The 27,644-nt window shown below is 38.8% G+C and overlaps 1 protein-coding gene across 10 annotated transcripts in view; it reads left to right on the top strand.

Annotated features, from left to right (window-relative positions):
- The first annotated feature begins 5,462 nt into the window (after nt 1-5,462).
- The window catches only part of CACNA2D1 (calcium voltage-gated channel auxiliary subunit alpha2delta 1), a 502,406-nt gene continuing 480,224 nt past the window's right edge, over nt 5,463-27,644 (top strand). For 5 of the 10 annotated variants that reach the window (XM_046020727.1, XM_046020729.1, XM_046020728.1 and 2 more), the window contains exon 1: nt 5,465-6,012. In XM_046020727.1, the coding sequence (XP_045876683.1) occupies nt 5,918-6,012 (95 nt within the window). In that variant the 5' untranslated portion in view covers nt 5,465-5,917. Of the gene's footprint in view, nt 6,013-27,644 lie in introns of all 10 variants that reach the window. The other 5 variants (XR_006820510.1, XM_046020735.1, XM_046020730.1 and 2 more) reach the window with 3 other exon arrangements.

The raw sequence follows: 27,644 nt of genomic DNA on the forward strand, positions 1-27,644 counted from the left end.
TAAAGTTCCTAATAATGGAAGCTAGATTAGTAAATGTTATTAGGATATTACAAAAATAAAAACTTGCATTTTGAAGTTATCCAGATGATATTTTAGAGTTATATGCATTTGTTTAATTTACTGACATTTACTCTCCAAGTGTCCTGTCACTATAAATTCTATCCACAAAAATTATTGATATCTTGGCAAAAATAGATTGATCTGTGGGTAACAGAACAACTTGCAGTAACATCCAGATAATAATTGTTTAGGTTGAAACTCAAGACTCAGTTTGCTGTTTTACTTTGGGCTATCTTCACCCAGTTTGGCAAACTGATGAAATCAACTCTTCTTCTAGTCAGCTGTGGACATTCTGACAGGATCATATTCTTTTTTTTTTTTTTTTTTTAATATTTTTTATTTATTTGACAGAGAGAAATCACAACTAGGCAGAGAGGCAGGCAGAGAGGAGGAAGCAGGCTCCCTGCAGAGCAGAGAGCCTGATGTGGGGCTTGATCCCAGGACTCTGGGATCATGACCTGAGCTGAAGGCAGAGGCTTTAACCCACTGAGCCACCCAGGCGCCCCCAGGATCATATTCTTAAAGAGTGGGTCACCTTAGAGTAAAACTGAAGGAATTGTGAATAAGGAAAAGAAAATGTGTTTAAATTTCCAGTTGTAGATGAGGCAAACTATTTTTAGAATTGTGTAGATACTTATTCTTAGTTTTAAAAATATGAAATTATTATTAATTACATTAAAAACCATAGGACATTAGATAGCACACAACAATATTCTTTAGGTGATTAGACATCACATTATCTTTCTTCCCCCAAATTGTTAGAAACCCTTAGGATCCCCCTCCCACCTTTTAAGAATATGTTATTACTGTACACAAGTATTTGTACTGTCTTAATTTTCAAATGTTTCCAAGTCTCAAACTTTTAAGTTTGCATCTCCCATCTGTAATAGGTGAGTAAAACAGAGATCACTGTCATCTCTCTATCTAATGTAGGTTTGTTACTCTATGTTTACTGGTATGTCTTCTTTGCAATAAGAGCAGGAATTTTCATCATATAAACCTAAAATCTGTGCTCATAAAAATAAGATGACTGCTCTCTTATTTTCTCTCCATTATCTATTACTGCAGGGGGGAAATTTGGGCAACACCATTTGTGGTGCTTCTATGAACACTCATCGAATAGGTGAATTCTGTATTATCTGTATGGGCAGTGAATTTGATCCATAACATACCTATAATCTTATAGAAATATGCTAGGTTACAATGGTGGTTTACTGTGCTAAAGTATATTAGAAACCTAGTATCAGAGTAATACCAATCATCCATATTTCTTTTTCTTTATCATCAGAGGCTGCATCTGTAAAATTAAAACAAAAAACCAAAACAACTGGAAGGAGTGCCAAAGGTTGTTGGTTTGGGTCATTCCTGTGTTACCCTCTATCTCTTATGAACCATCGTCCATTGTCTTTTTGCTGCTGTTGAATGCTTGGATAAATAACTGAATTCTTCCCTTTGTGTAGGCCTAAGTAAATGGATTCCCTATACTTTGAGCTATAACTTATGGTTAAAAAAAAAGAAAAAAAACCAACAACAACACAACAACAACTCCAACTCTATAGAGTGAAGAAGGATCTTACAATGAAATCTAGATTTTCAAGTTCAATAGTTGTTGGGTTTTTGTTTGTTTGTTTTTTAATGGGAAGTCATGGTGTAAGTACTGATTTTTTCCGAGATGTGCTTGTATTTAATGGGGAAGGTTGAAGGACAGAAGTGAAGAAATCTACCATTGGCAGAAATTTAAAAACACAGTAGCATAAAAGGCATTGCTTGGTTTAGGATTTGATAGCATTTAATATAACTGGTAATATATCCTAATACTTAAACCAGCAGAAGTTTGTCAGTATAGGATTCTGAGGCGCAAACAATAAGCTTCCAATTGGTACCTGTTCAGTGTCACTTTGTATTCATTTATTACTATCCATTAGCATTTGTTTGTTACTTTGCATCCATTCTTCATTTTAAAGTTTAATGCCTTGTCAATAACTGTATTACCTGGGCTACGGAGTCCTCTAAATATTTGTCTTATTTGTAGGAATATTTGACCATCTTTCTTCATCTCAAGGTAGTGTCTTTTCTATGGTTCTTTCTATAATGGCCTCTCTGTGCTGCATTCGTTTAAAAATACTGAATATGAACACTGATGTAAAAATCTTCACATGTGCCCTTAACCATTCTCCTGGGAATTTCTTTCTTTTTCTTATTCCCATCTCCTGAAAATATTCCCCAAGGACAGAGATAGTTGAAGCTTTCTGTCCAGTTGTTTTTAACTTTGACTCTCTCTGGCATACATCTGTGTATGCTTAGAAGTGTTCTGCCTCAAATCACAAGTATTTCTGATTCTGACTCTCACACTGTCCATCTCAGAGATTAAATAAATAAGGCCTGTTGTCATGTTTTTTTAGTTTCTTAACAGATACCAAAAAACCCAGAAAATTAGTCATTGCCTTTAACTTTTTTTTTTTTTTTTTTGCCAAGGAGAACTATTTTTTTCTTTCTAGAGTCTGTGTGTGTGTGTGTGTTTGTACATAAAAGAAAAACAAAACATAAGGCAAAAATGTTGAAGAAATTAGATTTGATTTACTGAAAATTTTTTTCACAAAATGCTTATATATACATACAAAAATATGCTCACAGAAAAATGCGGCAAAACTTAAATTTTATGCTACCAATATGTATAGTATAACCTAAAACCAAAAAGGAGTAAGAGGGAACATTTCATGGGCATTACATTCATATTGTTCTTTGTCCATTTCTAATAAAGGAACAAATTAAACATTTACATATGGTAACAATTGAGAGCTAGAAGTTAGACATCATAAATTGGTCATGAGTAAAAGTCAGAACTAAATATTTTGGATTAAACTTTCTTCTAGAAATGATTAATATAGACATCCGATCTTCATTAATCTTCCTTATTAGATTATTTTCTCTTAAATGAATAGTAGATATTGATTTCTGACTTCTTGCTTATGGGGGCCCATGATACAAGTTTTATTATCAATCCTTATGTTTCATAAACATTTTATCTGGAATAGCAAATTTTGGTGAATAAGCAAAATTTTATCCCAATTAATGGGATATGATCTGGTTTTAATGCAATTTTTCAAAATAACTGAACTGAGCTGAAACAATGCATTGTACAAGGCTATGGCTAACCCAATAGACACACAATGCTATGTTGTGAAGATGATCCTGTTTTAGTTACCATACATAAGAAATACAAGCCACACTTGGAATATCCTCATTAGAAAGGTTTAGGATAATAAAGCATTTAACAGCAAACCTCACAACAGAATACTAAGCAATGATTTAGGCTTACAGTTGATAACCAGCACTTTCAGAAAGACCTGTAGAAGCAGTATCTTTCTTCATCAACTTCAGGTATTAGAGAACACAGTGCTTCATCAGAGGGACCCAAAGAAACTGAGATTTGGCTCAAAGGCCAACAAATAATGAAGGCTGACTTACCTTCTCGAAGTTTATTACATTCCTTTTGCTCTTTAAGCTCTTCCTCTTAGAGATATAAATTGGAAACGGTGTACTTTCTTAGTAGGAAGTCTGAAGTCATTACTGAAATAATTGACAGAATATAATACAATATTTTTATGTAGGGAGGCTATTATGATACCAACATATCACATAGACAGTAATGGGCATCTAATTCTGCTATTCGTAATCCCCATGCTGTGAAAGAAAATCTGCTTTTGAATCATTAAAAATTGAAGCAAAAAATGATGGGCTTGACTATTTGGTTATCTAAATTTGGACTGGCAGGCCATCTTCAGTTACATAAAATATCCTTCCCAAGCTCTAGTTCTCAATCCCATTACATCCACTTCATTTCTCATTTGCCAGCTCCCGTGGCCACACTCTTTATGCTTAGCAAAAAACAAACCAAGTTAAGTCTCGGTGGGGTGCCTTTTGTGAGGCCACTCAGAATAGGAAGAAAGAAACAGAGTGCAAGCTAGAGATGTAGAGAATATAAAGAAAACAAATAAGGCACAAAAAAGGAGGAGGAAGGGAGAAGAAACATCATGGGGTCAAGAATCATGAAATCACATACACTTTAACATTTTTGCTAGTAAGTACTATGAGTCTTCTCTGTTTGGGGAGGCTGCCCTCAGAAAGCTGGAAAATCAATTCTGAATTAATAAGGGTCTTTTTCCTTTCACAAGTTCCCGGTGAAACTAAAAAAAGGGGCTAATTAAAAATCTTACTGCCGTCCCATAATTACAGGTTTTACCCATATGCAGGATGGTCATTTTTTCCCATCAGGAATGGTATTCTTTTCACTTCCTGCCAAACGTGCTCCAATACATTACTATAGGGGGTTTAAGAATTTAAGATTTTCAAGGAAACCTTTCCACCACTGGCACACCATTTCTTTCTGGAAGAAGGCCTGTGCCCTAGGGAGAGGCCTAAACCAAGACCCTTCTGCTCAGCTCGCCCCACCACTGCTTTTCCTGGGGGTGGAGGTGAAACTGGTCTGATATGGCTACTCCCTAGCTCTTACCCCCCACCTTTCATCCCTCCTCTGCATTTTAAGTCCATTTCGCAAACTGCCACCTGTTCCTGCTGCCTACCCTTTTCGTGCTTTCACATTGACCAAGGGAACTCACTCCTGCAGCAGCCCTATGAAGGCAAAGCAGCCCAGTGGCCAAAGCAGGGCGTTTTGAACCTTTTGGAGGTAGTCTCACTAGGATGTAAAAAAATCCCTTGGCAGCACTGTCCTCCCGGGGAGGAGAATTCGTCCCTTCACCACTCCGTCCTACCGAACGGCAGGTGAAAGCTTTTACAGCGTCAGGTCCTCCTCTGACAGTCCTCAGCCTGGGCCCTGAGGCTTGGTCCTCGCCAGGTGAGCCCTACTTGGGCGTGGGGCCGCTGGCACGACTGTCGTTCTGCCATGCCTGAGGCTCTAGCCTCTGGCACTCCGAGGCAAATAAATAGTGCCACCTGGTAGAGTCGAAAGCGATGCTTTAAAATGCAAATACAACCCCCTCCTGCATTTGTTGTCAAATCACTTCTCCACGATTCCTAGGCAGGCAGTGGATTCTGCGCCTGGGAGAAGGGCTGGGGGAACGTTCCTGCCTGTGCAAAAATAACCCCCGAAGACGCAAGCCAAGTACTCGGCTGGAGCTCTCCAGCCTGTGGATGCCCGCTGGGCGGCTGGCTGTCCCCCGGGAGTCCCGCAGGGCTGGGTCCGCTCCCCCGCCTCACGCCGGGCGGCGGGAGCCAGCCGACGCCGACTTTGGGAGTTCCTCTCTGCCTTGTATGGAGGGCTGCTCCGGGCCCGTCTCCGCCCGACTGCTCTGACGCCCAGCCCTCCTGCTGCCCACCCCCAGCCACCTCCCTCTGACTTGCCCGGAGAAGCCAGACGGAGCCTCTCCCTGCCACAAGTCTCTCCGCCTGCCATTCCCTCATTCCCGCATCCACCCCCACCCCCTCCCCAGCGCCGTCACCCCTCCTCCGCCCCCGCCTCCGCCTCCTCCCGCTCCCCCGGCAATCGGGGGAATAAATCAGGGAGGAAATCGGGAGGCACAGAGATAGCGAGAGCGCGCGAGCGCCGGCGGACTCGCCCAGGTCTGTTTCCAAAGTCGCCCTTGATGGCGGCGGAGGCGCGGCAGCCGCGGCGCGGAGCAGCCGACGCGCGCTAGTGGGTCCGCCCGCCGCCGCCCCTTCCCTCGCGCCGGGTTTCGCCCCTGCCGCCCCCCGCGCCAGTCCGCGCCCCGGCCCCGGGCGCGCCCGCTCTCCAGACGTCCGCGGTCCGGGCAGAGTGGGCGCCTTCTCCTCCCGCGGTTTCCAGCACCGTTCCTTCCCCCGGCTGGGAGGGAGGCGGGATTGATCTTCGATCTCGAAGATGGCTGCTGGCTGCCTGCTGGCCTTGACTCTGACACTTTTCCAATCTTGGCTGATCGGCCCCTCGGCGGAGGAGCCGTTCCCTTCGGCCGTCACGTAAGTCGGCGGGCCGGGGAGGGCCGGGAGTGCGGGCCGAGGGGTGCCGCGGGCGCTGGGCGCGGGGACGCTTCCCGACTCGCGGGGCTCTTCTGCCCGTGGGGGTGGGGAGCGATCTGGGCTCGGTCTGGAGAGGCCGAGCGGGAGGTGCGCGCCGCTTGCCGCCGGAACGCGCGCCGAACCGGCGTCTCGGGCGTCTCGGTGGGGCCGGGCTGTCCCGGGAAACGTCCGCGGACGACTGGCGGCGCCTCAGCCCGTCTCGGGAAGGATTCTTTACACTTAAAGAGTTTAGCTGTCCTGGGGAGATAAAAGTTTCCAGCCAGATCTCCGCTGTCCTCAAACCCAGTCCAGGAAAAAAAAAAAAAGTTGTGTTTGCTTGGGTGTTTTACAAGTAGGTGATTTCACGCTTGCCAGGGTAGCATGGACTTCTCCCGCGCATGGCCTGGGGGATGCTCTCTAATTGCTGTAGTGCCCAAACTCATTTAGATCCCAATTTATTGGGCGCACTTGACAGTCTCAACCGAGGAGTGCTCGCTCGACGCAGCTTCGAGTGCTGTCCCCTCCCGGGGCTCGCAGGTGCCGGGACCACGCCATCCAACCTCCTCATCCTTCATCTGGAGCATCTAAGTGCTGGCAGACACACCGTTCCCGTTCTTAGAATGAATAGAACCTATTCTTTGAGGGAGGGAAGAACGTTTCCAGAGTCGCCTGCAATTTTCTCTTATTTTTCACATTTCTAAAATAACTTAAAAAATTCGCAGCTGTTCTGGAAAATAGAGTTTTTAAAGGTAACTGTATAGTCACACGGCAGGAAGGGAATAAAAAATAATTCTCTTTTCTCTTAGGCTGGAAAAAAAGAAGCAAAGTCAGTAGCTCATAAAAATATATACACGTTTTTAAAATGCGCTGAAGAGCCTCTCGGGCATTTTGGGAAAGCATTTATTTTGGTCCTTAAAGCTACTTTAAAGCTTCTAAGAGTAGGTGATCTTAAATGGATGAGTCACTTTAATGCATTTTACATAACAAAAACAAAGCCCAAGGTAGCCTTCCCGGTATTTCTGCTGTTGGGAATTATTTGCTGTCCTTTGTTGGCTGCGTGCTCAATACTGGAGTTTGGGGTGGATGCTAACAGTGAACCTTTACCAGTTGAAACCCTGCAGCGTTATTTAAGATGCAGCTTAAAGTATTTATTACATTAGGTGTCAGTGCAAGAATCCGAAGGATGCACTTTCTCACCCGGAGAAGGGGAGTGTCGAGTATTTTTTGTCTTTGATTTACGGTCGCGTTCCTTTTTAGATAATCTTCCATAAAAATGATTGCAGATCCTTTTTGTGATGAAGAGAAAGGGTAAATGCCATCTGTATCTGTAGATCTTTCTTTAATTGGCAGGATGTTCCAAGTGGATATTTTGAAATATATAGGCTAAGAATTACTCTAAAGATGCTTCAAAATTTTTCACTCTTATTAGGAAATTACACTTTTATTGATTGAATTCTTTATTCTTTTTGTAGCTTGGCCTATAGAGCGAGAACTCAAGTGACTCGCTTGCATTTGTATCAAATAAAGAAGTGGCTCTTTAAAAAGGAGGCGGTGTGTGCAGTTTACATATTTTTAACCTGTCGTTTTTAACTGACAATTTATCAGTATTTCTTTCATTTGGAGGGAATGCATCATTCACCCCGCTGGGTGAAACTGACTTTTTAAAGATACAACAAAATACAACCTTTTATTCCTGAACATGCCATTATAAAATATTAATGTACAGATCCTTATTGTGAGGACATCTGCAAAAAATGCTTTCCTAAAATTAAAATAGCTTAGTGTTTATGGTCAGAGATTCACTGGAGACAAGAAAGAAAATAAATAGTGAAGAAAAATAGGAATTGAGAAACCACAGTTTCTTTCCTTTGAAAGGATATAAAATTTTATTTTTTAAGAGTGGGAATTAAAGGTATTTTCAAATAATATGAGACATTAATAATTTTGTAGAGTGAAAGCTTAATATAAGAGTTTGTAGAGCTAAGTCAGTCTCCTGTAGGTAACATTAACGCTATTTGTGTAAGTCTTATGTGTCTTCAGTCATTTATTTCTAAAGTTAAAATACCGTCTTCTAAGGAGAGAAATGATAGTTGACATTTGTACTTCTAGTTAGGTTTCTGAATACACTTTATGAAATTTAAAAAAGTGCAGTGTTAATTTTATCAAGGTGTGCCATTTGCTTTTCTTGGAAGAAAAGAATTGGTATCAAGTGTTTATCATGATAAATCTCAAATGTTGGGAAAAAATTTCAAGCTTATAAAAAACTCAGTACAAAGTTTATAGTATCATTAAAGGCAAACTATTATATTCTTTATATAAATTTCTCTGGAAATCATTAATAAATTCTTTTTTTTGACAATTTTATTTTTCCCAAGAAAAAGCAGTATCAGTAGTTTTAGAAGAAGAACATGCCATCAACACAGTATAAAATTAATTGTTCACTCACTGGAGTGAATCCTGAATTAGAATTACTAATACAAAGCTTTAATTTTTTTAAGTAGTGTTTACAGTAATAGTAAAGGTTTAAGTTTTATTATAGTAAAACAAATGTGTCATTTAAAATTTCTTTTTCAATTTTTCCTGGTTTAGCATATATCCTCATGTAGCATATTCTTCTGGATTTAAGTATAGTTAAACTGTTCTAAGACCCAGCACTAAAATAACAAGGTTCCCCTCCCCCCACCGAGAAAGGAATTTTGATACAGTTCTTTTGCGAGGTTAGGCTTTTCTTTTGGAAATTATTGTCTCAATAAAGTATGAATCATAAATATGCCAGATGGTATCAACCACCTAATGCATATTGGTTTATATATAAATGGAAATCACATCATTTTCATGTTATAGTATGCACACGTTATACTGGTAGTTTAAGATAGAGTTTTCAAATAGGGAGTTCTAGCTTGTTCCAGAAATAATTTCTTAGCACGTAAATGAAAATACTTCTGTTTTAAAACTCAGAATAATATGTATGTTAGCCAGTATTGTAATGTTAACTTAACTCTGTTGCTCTTTATTTTAGAATCTATTTACAAATACAGGTTTAAAAAAAAAAATCACTGTAGTGATAACTACTACTAAGGTTAAACTTCTATCTAAGTCATATCATAACACCAATCAGTTAGAATAATTGGCTGAAAGCCCATTGTTATATTGGGATTTTAATATAAACTGTGTAATAGGATACATATATTAATAAGAATTACAGGTATCTACAGGAAATAGATATATCTCATGAAAGAATAGTACTTTGGGGTTTAAATACTTCAGATATAAATTTTTTTTTCTGTTATTAGACAAATTTATATTTAAAGGCTATAGGAAATAAGTTTATGTCATAACATTGGAATGGGTATCTTTTTCACGTGATAGAAGTGACATAATTATTTTCATTAGGCTTAACAATTTCTATTCACATACTACATGTATAAGGAAATGTGTCTTAAGATAAAATATGAGATAAAAAGTGTAAATTAGAAGCCAAGAACAATGACATTAATTAATCCCTTTCTCAGATCTTCAATCTGTTCTCATAAGCTTAACTATAAGACAACATCTATTATTCCACAGGTGAATATTTAAAATATGCAACAGTAGGTATGTTTTTCAGATAAGTAGCAACATGGTATCTTAATATTTATACACGGATATATGTGTAGCTATTTGGATTGGCATTTGAATGAGCATTAAGCAGAGTGTAATGGAAGTGATCTAAAAAGCATTTTGGAAAGGTATAAGAATCTAAGCTTATTATGGCTTGTAAAAAGGAAATAAAACATACCTTTATTATTTTAGTATGGCTTTTACTAGTTTAATTATAATTTAATAAGTGCATCTAAAATTAAAATCTATAGCAAGTTGTTCATTCTGAAAATAGAAACTTTACCACTCTTTTTCTTCAAAGAAACTTGGCTGTACAGACACTTTTCTATTATTTCTCCAACATTGATTAAAAAAAATAATAAAATGCTTTTCATTCTCGGATTTATACATTGTAAGGTTTTGCAAAAATATACATAACACGCAAATTAGGTATTCACATTTACTGTTTAGATTTATAACTATATGTAAGGAAAAAAAACAATGCTTTTAGGAATTTTTAAAGAGTTAAAAATTGTACCCATAACAAGGTGTTATTTAATTGATATGTTTTCTGGAATATCAGTCTATAAAACACATACACAGAAGTTTCTGTTCTTTTCCCTGTTTTTTAATACGGATACAGATTTCCGGGAAAGTAATCTGTTCTTCTTAATGCACGCCTTATTTTCTAATAAATGTCTTTGAACTGTTTGTAACCTTCAACTGGAGACTTAAATGGTTAAAATAAAGTGAAGTGTATTTTTAGGGAAATCATCTGATTTGTTGATTTTCTTCAGTCTTTTACTTGTGTAGACATAATCAGTTCCAACATAAACATACTTGATAAGAGTTTGAAAAAAAGTCAGAATTTGTTTCAGTATTTCTACAAAAGTAACATTTTGTTACTACTAAAGTGTCCATCATTTGTAGTAGTATTGTTGTAGTATTTCAGAAAAGCCTGTAAGCTGTTCACCGTGGGGAAGGAGCTCTGTTCTATCACATCCGTCCTCATTTCCTTAAGGCTCATAGTGTGCATCAGACACTGTGTCATACAGTGTCAGCCACTTTTTCTTTCCATGTGTTGTTTATGTGTAGTACCATGAACGTCCCCAAGCCTTTCATAGGATTGCTTTCCAGTAAACTTTGAACTGTATCAAGATGGTCCACCATGTAGCTTAGGCATGATTTTGTGTGTGTGTGTGTGTGTGTGTGTGTGTGTGTGTGTGTGTGTGTGTATGTGTCCCAAATGATGAAATTCATTGTGTCATATTGTGGACAGATTTGAAAGAAAAAGGCAATTGACTTCAGTGTTAATTGAAATAAAAATGGTAGTACTTTGTAAAAATAATCTATTTACCTTTTCCTTCAGGGTCTAAAATATTAACATTGCATAAATAGGTAGTTCGTCTACTTTGTATTATAGTATTTTATTTATTAGGTGATATTTTCTTCTTATGTATCGATTTATCCGTGCATGCACACACATGTATTTCTTTTAACCTTCTTCAAGTGGTTTGCTAGGGTAGAAAAATGTCAGTGAGGTAAGTTTATTAACAGTCATGTATGCTTGAAGATTGCTGCCAATCCACATCTGTTTTTCGTGGTTGAATCTCTTTGAAAATATTTTTATAACACTAGCGTTTCAGAATAATTTGTGAAGAGAATCAAATGAGATATGGTACACATAAGTAGCTTGAAATGCTCAGGTCCTATAGAGATGAGTTGTTAACATAATTGATGAGTAACAAAGTATGATTTTGCCATCTTTTTAGCAAAATAAGTATGGGAAAGAAACTACTGCTTTTGAAATGTTGGGCACCTATTAAAAGACCTTTGCGTACTAAGCGGATTTTATTTTGGCCATTAGATCTGGGATACTTAGAAATTTGTGAGAATTAAACATATTTGGTGTGACATGCTTTAGGAGTAAAGTATAAATATGAACAGTTTTAAAAATTTTATTTGTAAAATATAAACTGTTAGATTTCGGTTACAGGTTTATATAATTTGTAGTAACTCAGTATTATTGCTCCTTTAAATTGCCATTTATACAGATTTTAACGAGATCATAAACAAGGAAAGGATTGATATTGTGGCCTCAACGAACTGGCACACTTTTACAGTTAATTTCAATAATGCAGGATCAGGTTGTTACATATGAAGCAATATTTAAAGTTCTCTTTGAATATGAATGCGGGATATTTCTGGCTAAATGTTATTTTAACATTTGCTTCTGCTGATTTTTTTTTTTTAACCATATGCTTCTGCTGGATTAAAAAAATTAGGATACATTTAAAATTCTGTATCATAAATGGAAGAACAACTGAAAGTAGAAATGATGGCAATGGGTAATAATGGTGTTGCCCATTTTAAAGGCTTCAGATTTGGGGATGATCTTACTGTCAATTTGAAAATTCTTTTTCCTGGGTCATTAAAAATTTATTATAGTTGTCTCTGGGCAAACCGGAAAAATAACTCCTGTATTCTTTTATTCAAACAATTAATTGCTACTTCTCTGTCTTTCATACACCTATGCATTTACTCTTAATCATGATTTATTATTTTTCGTCTCTAACATCAGATCAGATGGGGAGTTTTTGCTTTGTTTTCTACCAAGTGACCTGTGACCAGACCTCAGGACCTTTTTGCTTGAATCTTCTTTGACTGTTTCAGGGGCCTTTCTCTTATCCTCGGACGTTTGTCTCTATAGGGAAATTGTTGAGGGATTTTGATGCGCAGAAAAATCTGTAATACATGATCAACACTTCTACCAAAATTGTCAAACAGTCTAGACAGTTGTTTCTTTTGACATTTTCCCACCTACTATGGGGGATAATTAGGGGAAAGAGGAGAAAGAGCTAATAAAATTGTTCTCTGTCTAAGGTGCCTACTGTCAGGCTATAGAAAGGGACGTTTAGACATTAATGATGTCTTATTTTGAGGGTTAAAGGAAGAATGGCTCAGTAAAATAAATGGGCTTAGGCACACTTAGGAAATCTGTTTTAGAAAAGCCATCAAGAGATGTTGTGGTGAAAATGCCATGAGAAATGATGCATGGGTACTAGGGGCAGACAAAGGAGCTTTCCGATTTACATGTGGTACGAATTTACATTAAGAATGCTAAAGGGGCTACTGGTAATTTTTAAATTTCTTTCCCTCCCCCCCACTTGCCAACAGAGCGTGGCTATTCTGGAAATTATGTTTCCTGAACATATTCATTTATAGAGACCTAAATATTTATAATATGGGCATTCACCTTAGAAATCAAAGACCATACAGTTGTCAAGATCTCAAAATATAGAAGCAATTAAACATAACTCTTTTTAAAGAAAACCTTGGGATAATGGTTAATTAGATAAGAGATATTAGTATAACACTTTATTAAAAGCGTAAGTGCTGATCATCAAGAAAAATTCTAGAAGTAAATTTCTTCAATTAGATGACAATTAGAATGAAATACCTTGCAGGTAGGTAGGCTTCGGACCTCTGAGTAGTACATAGTACATGTTATGTTTTAATTTGCGCTGTCTTTTTTTAAAATGTCTCTTGATTCAAGTATTTTTTTAAATGTAACTTTTTTATTTCTTATTTTTTATAAACATATAATGTATTTTTATTGATTCAAGTATTTTTAACATCACATGTAATTTAACAATTAACGCAGGTATTGGTATTCAGTGTAAATTATGTAGTGCACTGAACTACATGCAGAATATCCAAAGTGAGGAAGAGAGTCCCCAAGGAAGACATTTACATCTCCAAACCTGCTATAAAGCAGCCAGGGATCTGTCAGAGCATGACTAAGGAAAAGCACATAGCATGTTGAAGAAAAACCATCTATTTTGTATTAGGCATAGGGCTTCCAGATGGGAAGAGATGTTGCTGGGTTTGAGTCTGGGTTGTAAAATGTTTGCATCAGGGCTGTAATTTTATAAGACCTGAAGTGGGGGAGGGACAGCATGTGGACGTTTGTGGTAGTCCAGCTCTGCATATTCAAACAATGTTGGCCTTCATCCTAGGGTTTTTTAAAATTAAAAAAGGAAAAGTAATACGTGTTGAATCACAATATGTAGATGATAGATTCAAGAGAGCCAGTCATTGAAGTGGAGACAGGGAGAGCCATTAGTAAACCATTGCAGCGTTCCCAGAGCGAGAGATGCCCAAGGTCCAAAAAAGAATAGTGGTGAGGGGAGAGCAGAGCAGATGGGAAACATAAGGCAGAAGTAAAATTCCAGGTGCTGTTGGTGGTGGGATTTGGGGAATCAGGAAGAGATGAGTCAGAGATGATTCTAAGAGCCTGTCAGGTGAACCAGGCTACATTGAACTTGGTAGACTAGAGAACACAGGAGGAATGGTGGAAGTACTAGTAGTTTCACTGATGGACATCTTGAGTTTGCAGGATCTCTGTAGGTGACTGTTAGGCCGTTAGAAATAGGTATTTGAAGGGGACTTGGATAATGTAAGAGAACAGTTCCAGTAGAGTGTTGCAGAAGGAAGTGTGGTTTCGGTGCCTTGAGGAGTTGGTAGCCGGTGGCGTTATAACAGCAAGTGCAGGTACTTTAAAGGCATTTTGCAATGTGAGGAGAGATGGAGAGAATTTGTTCAGAAAGGAAGTTTAAGGGATTTGGCATTCTTTTGCTTACAGAATAAAGAGTTCTATCAAGCAATTTGGATTGTACATAGTAAAAACCCATAGGACTATCTTAAAAGGGGAAATATTTTTTAGTGGTAGTGGCTGGAGGGAGGATCCCTCGTGGGAGTTAAGGTCAAGCATGTGCCAACAGCTGCAGAAGGGGGTGGAACTGCCATCAGGATCATCTCTCATTCCCGTCTCTGGTTTTCTTTGCCTAAGTCTTCCTTCCTCTCCGTGTCTGCAAATCAGTTTTCTCTGCCTCCCAGTGTTTACTGAATGGCTGTGAGGGCTTACATTTTCTCCACTGAAGTTCTGAATCAGTTTGAGACTAGAATCCTAGTCCAAAACATAGTCTCCTAAACAAGGTATGTCGATACTCTGAATATGGGCCGATCGCCATCTATTGCCCGTTCAGTTGTGACTGGGAGATGGGGTTGGTAAAAAGGACTCTGGTTGCCTGGACTCTTGCACATGTTGGTACCATCTCCCGGGGAGGCCCTACATGAGTAGAGCAAGAGACAGTTCTTAGAAAAAGGCTTGTGGAGGGTGGGGAAGGTTGTAGAGACAACTAGGTAAGTGTTACCAGACCAGAGATTTGGGCTTATCAGAGGGAGAAGGCCAAATGGCAGAGATGAAAGAGCCGAGAGAGGCCGTGATTGATGGGAGAATGTTCTGACGGAGGCAGGTGAGAAAGGGATCAAGAGGAAGAACAATGTCTTACAAAGTAACTTCTGAAATATGAAACAGCCTTGAGAATTAAAGCAGATGGTTGGAGAACAGGATAGACACACTTTTAATTTGCTGGAGATGTTTTTGAAGGAATGCTCCAGATTACAGATTCCATTCTCAAGAAGGAATGACGTGATTCAGAAATGTAATACATATACATTAGCAATGTTCAAATTTTGAGTTATACCAACTAGAGTCTTTCTTGACTTGATAGTAACAAAATTCTAGTTTATCACTATATTCCCTTTGGACAGCAACGTTTGGTTCCTTTCTGTCTTTTTCTTTTTCTTTCTTTTTTTTTTTTTTTTTTTTTTTTGGACGGATTACCATGAAGGTCTGTGTAGTTTTGCAGGTTTTAATATGTGCATATGTCTGTGGTAGGTAGATGTTGCAAGATATCAGTAAAAAGGAGAAAAAAAAAAGAGCAAATAGTTCTTTCTTTGGCCAGTAACACAATTTATTTGTTATTTGGCAGATTGGGGTAGTTTACTGCCCCACCCTGTAAGTGCTCCCACCCAACCGACCCCATATCGGATCTTCAGCACAGGGCAGAAATTTGAATTGCAACAGATCTTTGTCAAGAAAACAAAACAATGAGGTTGATAAGATTGCAAACCCCGACAGACAGAATATTCCTGCAAAGCCTGTCCCTGTTCACTCCTTACAAAGGCATCTCAGGTCTCCTGAAGATCTGGAAATGACTGGCAGCTGCCATCACAGTGGTTCCCTGAGTGTCCAAGATGACCAAATGAATGGCTTGGATCGCAAATGCCAGTGGATCTAAGAATCAGTCTTGATCTCACTGGTCCCAGCTCAGTGTGGAAAAAGAGATGAGTAGAGTCAGACAGGAAGAGTGGACAGTTTGTTTCCCTTTTGCGACTTTACTCATTTTCTCTCTTGTAGGTATTCACAGTGTACTTGAGTCTATGTTGATATCTTTCCCGTAGCATGTCCGGACACTAGTAATTACGAACAGCCATCTTCCAATGATTATAATTTTGCTTTCTGATCAATTGCAGCTGCTGGTGTATGCCAAGTGCTGGGAATTAACACGGTGTGTTTTTTAAGCCATTGAACCTTCAAGCGGGTCCCCTAAGAGAGGTATTATTATCTTCCCTGTTTTATAGATGAGGAAAGTTAACTTTAGAGTATGAAGAAATTTTTGGAATTTTCTTAGGACCGAAAAATTTGATCCCAAGCAGATTGATTCAGAATCCAACCCCTACCTGCTGTATTTGCTGTCCTGTTATGGCCCAAGCTCCGAGCCCCGTGTGCTGGCCTCCACCCTCCCACCTGCTCCTGTTGTGGACGGCTGCATAGTCCAGCCATGGAGTCAAGTGCAAAGAGGCATCATTGTAAAGCAGAGCAGAGCCAACTCTCAATATCTCCATCTGCAGAACAAGGATAATATTAACTTAATCTTGAATCACAGTGTTATATTATAAGGATCAAAGGAGAGGATGCATGGGGAAATTTGCAGGACTGTTTAACGGGCAGACTTTATTATTTGTACCACTTGGTGAGTTTTCTGTCTTCCAGAGATCATGAATTGATGACTGAGGTTTAGTGAGCTAGATTCTTGTGCTAATATATCACTCAGGCCATTAGAAAAGCCTGAAATGAATGGGCAAAGGAACACTTAGCAGACCTGAGAAATATCTCTTCCTAGGCCTGTGTAGCCTTTAATCCTAAAGCGGAAATGAAAGGACTAGTGAGAGTGAAGTGTTCTGTCTCGGGGTTCAGGACACAACCCGTGTCCTAAAAGGGACCACGAAGACAGCAGAACCACGAAAGAATTGATGTGTTTTATCTTGACATTTCAGCCAACACCTGTTGTCTGAGAACTGTGCCCTAGGAAGTTGAATCTATTTTTAAAAAGCCATCCTTTGCTGATAACGTCTCATATTCAAACACAGATGTGAGTTTTCAGCTTTGAGACAGACTCTTGGAAAGTTAATAAAGCAATGTGGCCATGATGTTTATAGAAATGAGTTCAGACAACCCTACAAATTGGGTGAGCACAGAGGAGTAAAATCGAGGCCAGTTGCATTTTTAGCAACCAACGCAGAAGTTGGTAAAAATCTGCCAAGAGCCTACTGAAAAAGACCAATTTTCATTTGACTCATCCAGCTTGATTAGTTACACTCACTTAAGCCCACCCTTTATGGTATAAATGGAGGTCAGCTTGCCACAGACTCTCATCTTTTGTTGGTAGAAATAAAACACCTAAATAAAATTACTACTGCACACATCTAATTGATTCCTGGAGGAGAGCAATGTTTTAGATGAAAATGTGCATTAAGAACAAGACCCATGAGTAGTACAACTTGGGGATGCCATTGAAGCTGCTCGTTTTCAAGAGCCAAGGACCAGCATTTTTATGGCAGTCATCTTGACATTTGCCACGGAAAGGAATGTGCAAGATTCTTATGATGTTTGTCACTTTAAAAATACCAAACCCTTCGTTGTCTTGACATTATATTAGAATTGACTTAAATTTGCATTCACAGAAGTGTTAGGAGAGATAAATAAATGGGCCATGTGAAGCCTCAGGAGGATAGGCACAATGGAGGGTGGGCAGACTGCTCTAAATTAGACATGCAGAATGCTTGGGTGTCTCTCCAAACACCTGATTTTTCTGTCAATATACATGTAGAAATCAGGATTAATTTTCATGAGGGAAAGTTTATTGTGCATGGGGAGCTGAGTTCCCAGGGGATTGATACATGGTGTTAAGGTCTGCTGGTGAGTAATTGTTTAAAATTTATATTAATACTCTATGGTAATAAATAAACATAGGGGAATGGTAACTCATCACAGAGCAAACCATGTTTGATAATTAGATGAGGTCATTCATCTCCTTAAATTATCAGATGTGACACAACCTGTCTGTGTGTTGTCTAAAAGCCAGCTGGGTCCCTGGGTGTAAATGACCAGGACAGAGGGGTGGTTTGAGGATTTCAAGCCTTGGATTTGGTCCCACCCTTTCTGGGTTTTTCTACAAGTGAAGTAGATTGGCCCCTGGAATTCCATTTTTATAATATGCACAGGGATCTAAAACCCGGTATCAACAAGCTGCTCAGAATCTGTATTTTTCTTTCTTTTTTCTGTTTCCTCTGCATCCCCACCCTAAATAATTGCAAGGAATCATATTTATATGCTGCATATAAATATGGTATATATATTTCATAATAATAATATATTATATAATAACAAATATATTTCCATATTTATATTTATTACATACATAATTACATAAATATATTCCATATTTATATTTATTACATACACATAATGATATATTAGAATGATATATATTACACATATTAAACATCTGTAAACATGTAAACATACTTATGTAAATATTGTATATAATATAAACATAATTTATATGAAATGAAAATCATAAAACTTTAGTAACGTGTACTTTATTAGATTCAGATGTGTTACATGGATGTAGAATGTATATTTAGAAGACATTATAAAAGCTGAAAGTGCTTCCTAATACCCAGAAGTGCTGTCATACATATGAAGGATTTCAAATTTTTTTAGGAGCAATTGAAGCATCAAAACCGTTGGGATAGGATGTATGCTTGCTGATTATAGTTTTAATTTTTGGTCAGCTTTGAGTCCCATGGATCCCACTCTTTCTCATCTTCCAAACCTCACGGTGATTCCGTATTGTCGCACTTGCCTCTGAAAGTTGCTCGGAAGCATGTTGATAGACATTTGAGCAAAGCCAGAACCAGACTAGTCTGTCTTCTGAAAGTCCCAGGGACTCAAAGTAGGCACTCTGGTATGGTCGAAGGAAACAGAGTTTTGAGTCAGGTAACGTGAAGGTTAAAGCCTGCCTCTGATACAATCTGTGTAATCGTGGGAAGTTCATCTGAGTTGCAGTTTCATGCTCTGTAAAAGGGAAATCATACTCTATACCTCTTAGGGAAATTCTGAGGCTTAGATGAGAAGCCATCAAGTCCTGGTGTGTGTATATTCCCCCTGAATTTACGGAGTGAAGGGTGGAAACCATTAGTTTCTTTCATCCCATTTACTTCAAAACCAGGAGAACTGAAGGTTTTTCCTCCCAGTTTTAATTTACTCCTAGGGCAGTCTATGGACATTATTAGGGATTACTTGATTTTTCTAAATAATCTCTTACTCTGTTCATGTTGTATAGATCAGAGCATTGGGGGAAAGCCTTTGCTGAAGTGGGCTTGGGAATGGGAGGACTATGTTAAACCTAACCCAGAACTTGTTCAGTGTCCTGAGGCTGGACTTATGGTTCCTCACGCTTTGTGTCGGTCACCTGACGTTGGGTTGTACCTCACTTGATGAGCTGCGACAGCTGCGGGTGGGGACCAGACCTTCTCAGCTTACCACATTAAAACAGGTTCCTCACGAGACATGTAGATCTCTTGTATTTTAAATGAATTTGGATGTTGGATTCATGCTAAGTATCATTAAAGTTTTATTCTTGGCCCTGACTACCAAGTTCTTGCGTTTCAAAAAGTGCTCATCTGTGGTGTGCTTCAGCCTTTCTAACCAGGCTTCTTCATTGGAACCGCGGAACCCCCTGCCAGTGATTTGAGAGACTATTTCTCAGGTCTCTCAGAAGTGGCTCGTAACAGGTACCATTCTTGAAGCACAGAGAAGTTACTTCTTTTTTTTTTTTTTAAGATTTTTTTAATTAATTAATTAATTAATTAATTAATTAATTTGACACAGAGAAAGAGATCACAAGTAGGCAGAGAGAGAGGGGGAAACAGGCTCCCTGCTAAGCAGAGAACCCAACTTGGGGCTCGATTCCAGGATCCTGAGACCATGACCTGAGCCAAAGGCAGAGGCTTAACCCATTGAGCCACCCAGGTGCCCCGAGAAGTTACTTCTTAAGTGAATGGTTGCTTTGGAGCATTACGGCTTAATTCTCTCATGGAACTTGCCAGGTTGGTTGAAAGTGTGGATTCAGAGCTCAGCTATCCAGTTATTAACTGGATAACTTGAATGGTTGGTAAAACCTCCTCAAGGTTTGGAGAATGAAGAATGTGAATTCATGTAAAGCGAAGGCACATAGAAAGCACCGAATGAATATAATTTCATTAGAAGCAAGAGACTTTCGTGGAGTCAGGTGACTTAGGTTCCCACTAATAATGTGGGACCTGAGGAAGAATTCCTGGCTTTAGGACCTTCTGACACCTAATTGCTCAGCACCTAACTATTTCCTAACAACTTGGTATTATAGTGTGTCTGTTGAACAGAAACTAGATCTTTCTAGGTACTCAAGTACTTCAGTGCCTGTGGGTATGTTTTGGAAAAGATGCCACCTCCCACCCCCGTATTTCAGTTTTCTCTCTTCTGATCTTACTGAAGTTTGATGTTTTCTGTGCTTTCTGATACTGTGTGCTACCCCTAAATTGCACTAAAGCATAGTATGGTACCAGGCTTCTTTCTATATCTGGTTGAGGGGCATATTAAGAAAAATGTAATGAAGTTAGTGATGTAGCATTCTTGTGTACAGAAGAACAATGTTAGTGGTTCATTGTCTGCCTGATGAATTTGTTCTGTGAAAGAAGTCCTATAGATGTTCTCTCTTGATACTATATTTTTAGTAATTGTTGCAAATTATCTGAAGCTAGTAACTCTCACACCGCACCAGGAATAATTGTGATACTATGTATAACATAGAATGGTGCTCCTCTCCCGCTTGTAAGACTATTGATAAATATATCATATTTTACCTTGAGGGATAAATTAATATGGATTTTTTTTTTTAGATTCATTCATTTATTGTGTGGGGGGAGAGAGAGAGAGAGAATGCACTTGCTTGGGGTGGGGATGGGCAGAGGGAGCCGGGCAGAGGGAGAGAGAGACTCCCAAGCAGACCCTTCACCAAGTGCAGAGCCTGACACGGCGCTTGACTCCAGGACCCCCAGACCACCAGCCCAGCTGAAGCAGAGTCGGCCACCCAAGCATCCGAGCCACCCAGATGCCCCTATCATGAAGTGTTTAAAAAAACAAACAAACAGTATAACTCAATCATATCATACTGTGAAAAATATAAATTATAATTTTTCAAGAAGAATTTGTATTTAAGCTCATCATATTATCTTAAAGTTCAGAGGTGTGTGTGTGTGTGTGTGTGTGTGTGTGTGTGTGTGTGCCTGCCCAGTTGACTAGCTTTCCTCCTAGTGATTAAATGAGAGAAGTCAGGAAACCTGTTAAATTCTCAGCATGTATGCCAAGAAGATTTGAATCAAATTACATAAAAGGGATTGAGCACTGACCACCGATTTAAATGAAAGCAAACCAGACAGTATCTTCATAAAGGCATTTTACATGAAGATGGATAGATATGAATCCCTTGTCTAGGTTCATTTATTTGTTTCGATTTGGTGTTTTTCATACTGTGTAGTATATTACTACAAACTTAGTGGTTTCACACAGCGTGCATTTTCTCACCATTTTCTCCGTTAGGAGTCTAGCCATGGCTTATCTAGATCCTTTGCTCGGGGCCTCACAAGGCTGCGGTGAGTGTTGACTGGCCTGCTCTCCCTTCTTGGGTTATTCTCTTTTCCTCTTTTAAGCTTATGTGGTTGTTCACACATCTTTGTGGTTGTAGGAGTACCTCCTCCCTGTTTCCATTTGTTCTCAGCTCCTAGAGGCCACTCACTTCGTTTTCTCTCACAGAGTGGTTCACTTCTTCAAGGACGGCAGGAAAATCTCTCTGTTGGGGGGTGGGGGGCAGTCTCTCTTAACAACTTTCAGCTGATTGCACAGAATGCCCGAGGGGTGCCTGGGTGGCTCAGTCAGTTGAGCATCTGCCTTCAGCTCAGGTTATGATCTCCAGGTCCTGGGAAGGAGCCCTGTGTCGGGCTCCCTGCTCAGTGTGGAGTCTGTGTGTGTCTCTCTCTTCCTATGTCCCCCCACCCTGCTCATTCTCTGTCTCTCAAATAAATAAATAGAAAACCTTTAAAAAAATAAAGAGAACGCCCAAGATAATCTCTTTTGATTAACTAGGAATCAAGCAGTTTGAGATCTTACTTGTATCTATAGAATCCCTTCACCTTTGCCAACACAACAGCCTCTCCACGGGAGCCATGTCCCTTCATAATCACATGTCTGACCCCCTCTGTAGGAGAGTAGAGGATACACGGCAACCAACTTAGAATCCTTCCTTTCACAGGTTTTACTGTAAGGCAGTCATAAAAACAGCCAAAATTAGAAAATAGGATACTCGTTTCTTTCCCACTTTAGATGTTCACAAACTTTGGAAATACTTGGAAATAGATGAACTATCGTCTTGCCTCCAGGCAAACTGTGCTTTTTGCATTGGTTCTGATCCATCCTGTAAGGAAAGTGAATTAGAATAGCTCATTAACAACTCGTTTAGCTGAACTTTTCACCCTCTGCAAAAGAAAGAATTCTCTATGCCATTTTTAAGCCAGTTTACACAATTATTGTCAATAAGTGTGTGGAAAATTGTAAGACAGTTCTTTTGAAATATAAAGGATTAGGTTACTTCTGAGTTAAGGCTTATACTTCATGAAATCTTAGGTCTCCTGAAATTATTTGCATTTCCCTGCTTGTATAAACTTAGGTGGTTTTCTCAAATCCTAATCAGCATATTTTTAATACATCTCGATATGGAATGGTAATGTTTCTAACTAATGCCCTAATCATAAAGTATTAATCCAGAAATGTTTATATGTAACTGAAAGCATCCATGTATAATTTCTCCTATTCAGTGAATAGATTTAGCTATGACTTCTGCTTTTCAAAGAGGAAGATGATCATAAAATGCTTCTTCACAATACCTGAGTACTGGGTACTCAGTAAGTTTACCTTTAAGGGGGGGGGCTACTATCCTGCATACGGTACTCCCTTGCTCATTTCATTTGGGAGGTACTGCTGATTGCCTGATTTGTTCAGGATTTCTCTTGTTATATATCTAGCACTAATTAATTTGCTAACACCAGGGGATTCCGGCCAGAGTAATTGTCTAATGCAGTGCTTTTCACACTAACTGTGCTAAAGGAATAGAGTTGATTCTTTTTTTGGAGGGGGGGTAAATTTTGTAGCCATTGCAGCTGTTGGTTTTTGTAAAATATAGTGAAAATCAGTGGGAAAATGCAGTTTAAAAAGATACGGCTTTGTTTTTAGGTTAAATGGTCATGACATTACTTTTTTAAACTATTACAAACATGTTCAAACACTCTCCATTTCTATAGTTTTCCTTGAACCATATCTGCAGAGTACAATTTGAGTAACACTGATTTAATTGGTTTGGGGTTTAAGGTAACTAAATGGCTGTTTGCAATTTAACAATGGCATTTAAAAAATAGATTTTGAAGTTAAATCATTTTTTTTTAAAGATTTTATTTATTTGACAGAAATCACAAGTAGGCAGAGAGGCAGGCAGAGAGAGAGGAGGAAGCAGGCTCCCCGCTGAGCAGAAAGCTCAGTGCTCCACCCCAGGACCCTGGGATCATGACCTGAGCAGAAGGCAGAGGCTTTAACCCACTGAGCCACCCAGGCGTCCCTGAAGTTAAATCATTTTTTAAAGTGACATGACCTACTTTTTTTATTTTGGCTATTGGGTAGCTATGGACTTGTTCCTCAAAATAAGCATAATATTTTGGTTTAAAAGGTTGCCTGTTTCAGATTGCTACATGGTATATAGTTTCTTAGAATTTTATGTCACTAATAAGCAAATTTGACTTTTTGTGTATTCTCCTTAGAACATTTACTATTCGAATTAGCCAAAACACTGGCTTTGGCAGAGCAGATATTTTGGTATTGCAGTAAAGGGGAAGACGACATATTCTTTATCTGATTTAGTTCTGTAAATCAGAGCTAATAGGAAGGTAGCTAATCCTTTTTGTTGGATTCTTGGATATATTCAAGAAACAGATGGATCCAGTGTTGTTACTCCACAAATATCTTATGTCCCAGAATCAAGATGAAAACATTTTAATACATACCTGAGGCAGGTTGATTCCCCTCCCACTTTAAAAAAAATCTGTATAAAGTGTATTTGGCCTGTGAGGCTGAGGGTATATAAAAAATCTCCATAGAGGGGCACCTGGGTGGCTCAGTGGGTTAAAGCCTCTGCCTTCGGCTCAGGTCATGATCCCAGGGTCCTGGGATCAAGCCCCACATCCAGCTCTCTGCGCCACGGGGAGCCTGCTTCCTCCTCTCTCTCTCTCTCTCTCTGCCTGCTTGTGATCTCTGTCTGTCAAATAAATAAATAAAATCTTAAAAAAAAAAAAATCTCCATAGATACCTCACATCTCAGAGTGTCTGCCAAAATAGAAAAGTATAAACATTCTCACTGTATTGAAAAACATCTGTTTCAAACAATATGATTCTCTTAAAGGCAATTAAAAGTTTTCAAAGAATGGCTCAAATATTCACTTAGTAAATAGTAAGAATTGCAGAATCTTTTCATTTTGTAGACTGCGATTTCTCCTTAGGTACTTGTGTACTTTGAAATTATAATGTATGAAAAGAAATTGTTGATTTTTGATCAAGGTTTGGTTATTTTTTCCAGCTTCAGCTAGAGATTTTTCTGACAACCTTTGCTAAAGATGTTCTCAAATTGTAGGATTTTTATCTAACGAAACCAAAACATATGAAGTTCTAGCCATAGACTGGTAAAATAAGATGATCTGTTCTTTATCTTATTCCATTCTATGCAGTCTCTTCTGAGTTATATCTATCACTGTACATTTATTCCTGAACGCTTGTCTCAAGGACTTTCAGTTTTTCCCAATTATTGAGATAAACTAATTTTCTAAAAAAACCCCAGAATTATGTATTTTAAGAATCCCTTGAAGTGTCCTTACTCAATTCTTTAGTGGGTCATTTAAAACTAATTGAATTTAACAACTCTTTATAAAGGTGCTGTATCTCCCAGCTAATACGTAGGATGGGAAGCCAAGAACAATGTTCATATTGACATTGCTAAACAAACTCCTGCTAACCCTTCCATAGCAGCTCACACTTCTAAGTGATTTTCAGGATAAGCTCACCAAAAACAAACAAACAAACAAAAAACCTTATTGATAAATTCCATTATAACATAATTTCATGGGTCTTAAATACTAGAAATTATGGCTATTTCTATGTAGTTTGAGTATCGCCTTTAAGAAAGAGAATGGTAACTTAGAGCATGAGAAAGACCAGGATTTGAGAAATCTGCTGAAATTTTACCAATAGAAATAGTCCAACATCTTGGTAACCATTACAGTTAATTATTACAATAAATTAGTAGCTGTTATGAATCTTATGTGCACATCATTTAAAACATCTTGGCAAGGTGATCCTCATATATGAATGTTTCAATTTAATTTCATGCATTTGCAATTTGGCCAGAAATGTGGGCGAGAATTTAGAACCAGATGTCATTGTCTTATAAACTTTATGTCTAAAAATAAAGTATTATTGGGGCGCCTGGGTGGCTCAGTCAGTTACACATCTGCCTTGAGTTCGGGTCATGATCCCGGGGTCCTGGGATCGAGCCTTGTGTCAGGCTCCACCTTCAGTGGGGAGTCTGCTTGAAATTCACTCTCTCTCCTCTGCCCCTACCCTTGCTTGTCCTTTCTCTCTCTCTCTAATAAATAAATAAAATCTTTAAAAAAATAATAAAAAAATAAAGTATTATCTTCTTTGTGAGCAGGTTTGATTAGGGTTTGGTGAGGCCTTTTTCTTAGAACCACGCAGAGCAACAGGGAGAGAAAATAGGTTTAAGGGTTATATATGGATGAGGCACAAAAACCTTTGTTGCTTCATGTAATCTTTATGAGGCCAAGGTGTTATCTCCAAATTATCTATGAGATTATTCTGTTGACATTTGATGGTTTTGAGAAATGAAAATCTTCGGGTTATTTGTCCTCTTTCCCCGACCATCTTTATTTATTTATTTATTTTAAAAAGATAAAGATCAGACAGACAGAGATCACAAGTAGGCGGAGAGGCAGGCCAGGGGCCCCGGGGTGGGGGGGGCAGCGGGGGAGGGAACCAGGCTCCATCCAGCGGGTCTCCATCCCAGGACTCTGGGACCATGACCTGAGCCGAAGACAGAGGCTTTAACCCACTGAGCCACCCAGGCGCCCCATGACCATCTTCTGTTAGATTTCAAATTAAGGCATATTTATTCATACCTGATCTGATTAATTTTGAGCTAGACCTGCCACCTGGTGAGCACCGTGGAAGTGACATGGTCATTACATTTAGTAGTGTAGGAGGTAGTCACCAACTGGGTTAAATGTAGTTTTGTGTCCATCTGCCTTTCTTTCCCTGTACTTTGCCACAATATTGACTTGTTTCCTCATGGATCAAGTGCCCACAGGCTCTTCCTTGGCTCATCAAATTCCTGCTTTTATGTTCCATCCATGATTTCAGACCTCCTACTCTCTTAAAACAACAACAAGCAACCAAACAAACCTAAGAGGAACTCTTACTTCCCAACCTGCTGAGTAAACAGAACCTTTCTAGAGATATCATTTGAAGGAGAGCTGAGCACAGATGAGTCTCTAATGCATAGACCGTATCAATGCAGACCTTATTTTTAAGGAGGGGATATTTTTGTATTTCTATAGTTCTCTTCGGTCTTGTAACTGCTACTATTCAGTCTTAGGGTTTTCTGTCTAACTTCAGATTCTATTCCTTAAATATCAGATATTATTGTAAAAAAGTCATCATTTTTGGTAGCTATCAATAGCACAGATAGAGAGGTAATAAAGCCAAGCATGGCCAGTAAAGAACTACTGTGGGTTTGTGTGGTATTTTATAACAGTTAAACAGGAGTGCTGTTTTATAAAATTACAGGTAGTAGAATGCCAGTGTAGGAGATTAAGAAGGGCAGACCATTAGGATAAGAGGGACAAAGATGTTTTCAAGGACGTGCACTTAAAGAATTGTAGAGAATAATTGAGTTCTATACTTAAAGAACTACATGATATAACCAACATGAGAGGAAAGTGTGGTTTGATTTCTTTTTGTACTCTGATTTTTCTATCTTGTGTCATTCTGAATTGAAGGTTGAAAATTGACTCCACATAAAACATAATACAAATTTATCAAAGGCAAGTGCTCTGCAAAATTGTTGTTTAGAATAAGGAAACAGGATCTCAAAACACTTAAAGCAATCATTCCTTGTAGTGTTTTTCAAAGAAGATAGTCTAGCATTTTTTAAGAGGCAGAACTGGGTTTCTTCTTTATTTTTTTTATTTTTTAAATTTTTATTTCTTTGACAGAGAGAAATCACAACTAGGCAGGCAGAGAGAGAGAGGAGGAAGCAGGCTCCCCGCGGAGCAGAGAGCCCAATGTGGGGCTCGATCCCAGGACCCTGGGATCATGACCTGAGCCGAAGGCAGAGACTTCAACCCACTGAGCTACCCAGGCACCCCATATCATGTGGAATTTATACCAAGCTGCTAATTTTGCTGCATAATTTCAGGATGGGTTTCTCTAGCTTGGCATTATTGACATTTTGGACCAGACCATTTTTTATTTGTTCGTTTATTTATTTAAAAAAAATTTTTTTTATAAGTAGATATTTATTTCTTATTTTTTTATAAACATATAATGTATTTTTATCCCCAGGGGTACAGGTCTGTGAATCACCAGGTTTACACACTTCACAGCACTCTCCATA

The sequence above is a fragment of the Meles meles genome, chromosome 10 (assembly GCF_922984935.1).
Source record: "Meles meles chromosome 10, mMelMel3.1 paternal haplotype, whole genome shotgun sequence".
NCBI lineage: Eukaryota > Metazoa > Chordata > Mammalia > Carnivora > Mustelidae > Meles > Meles meles.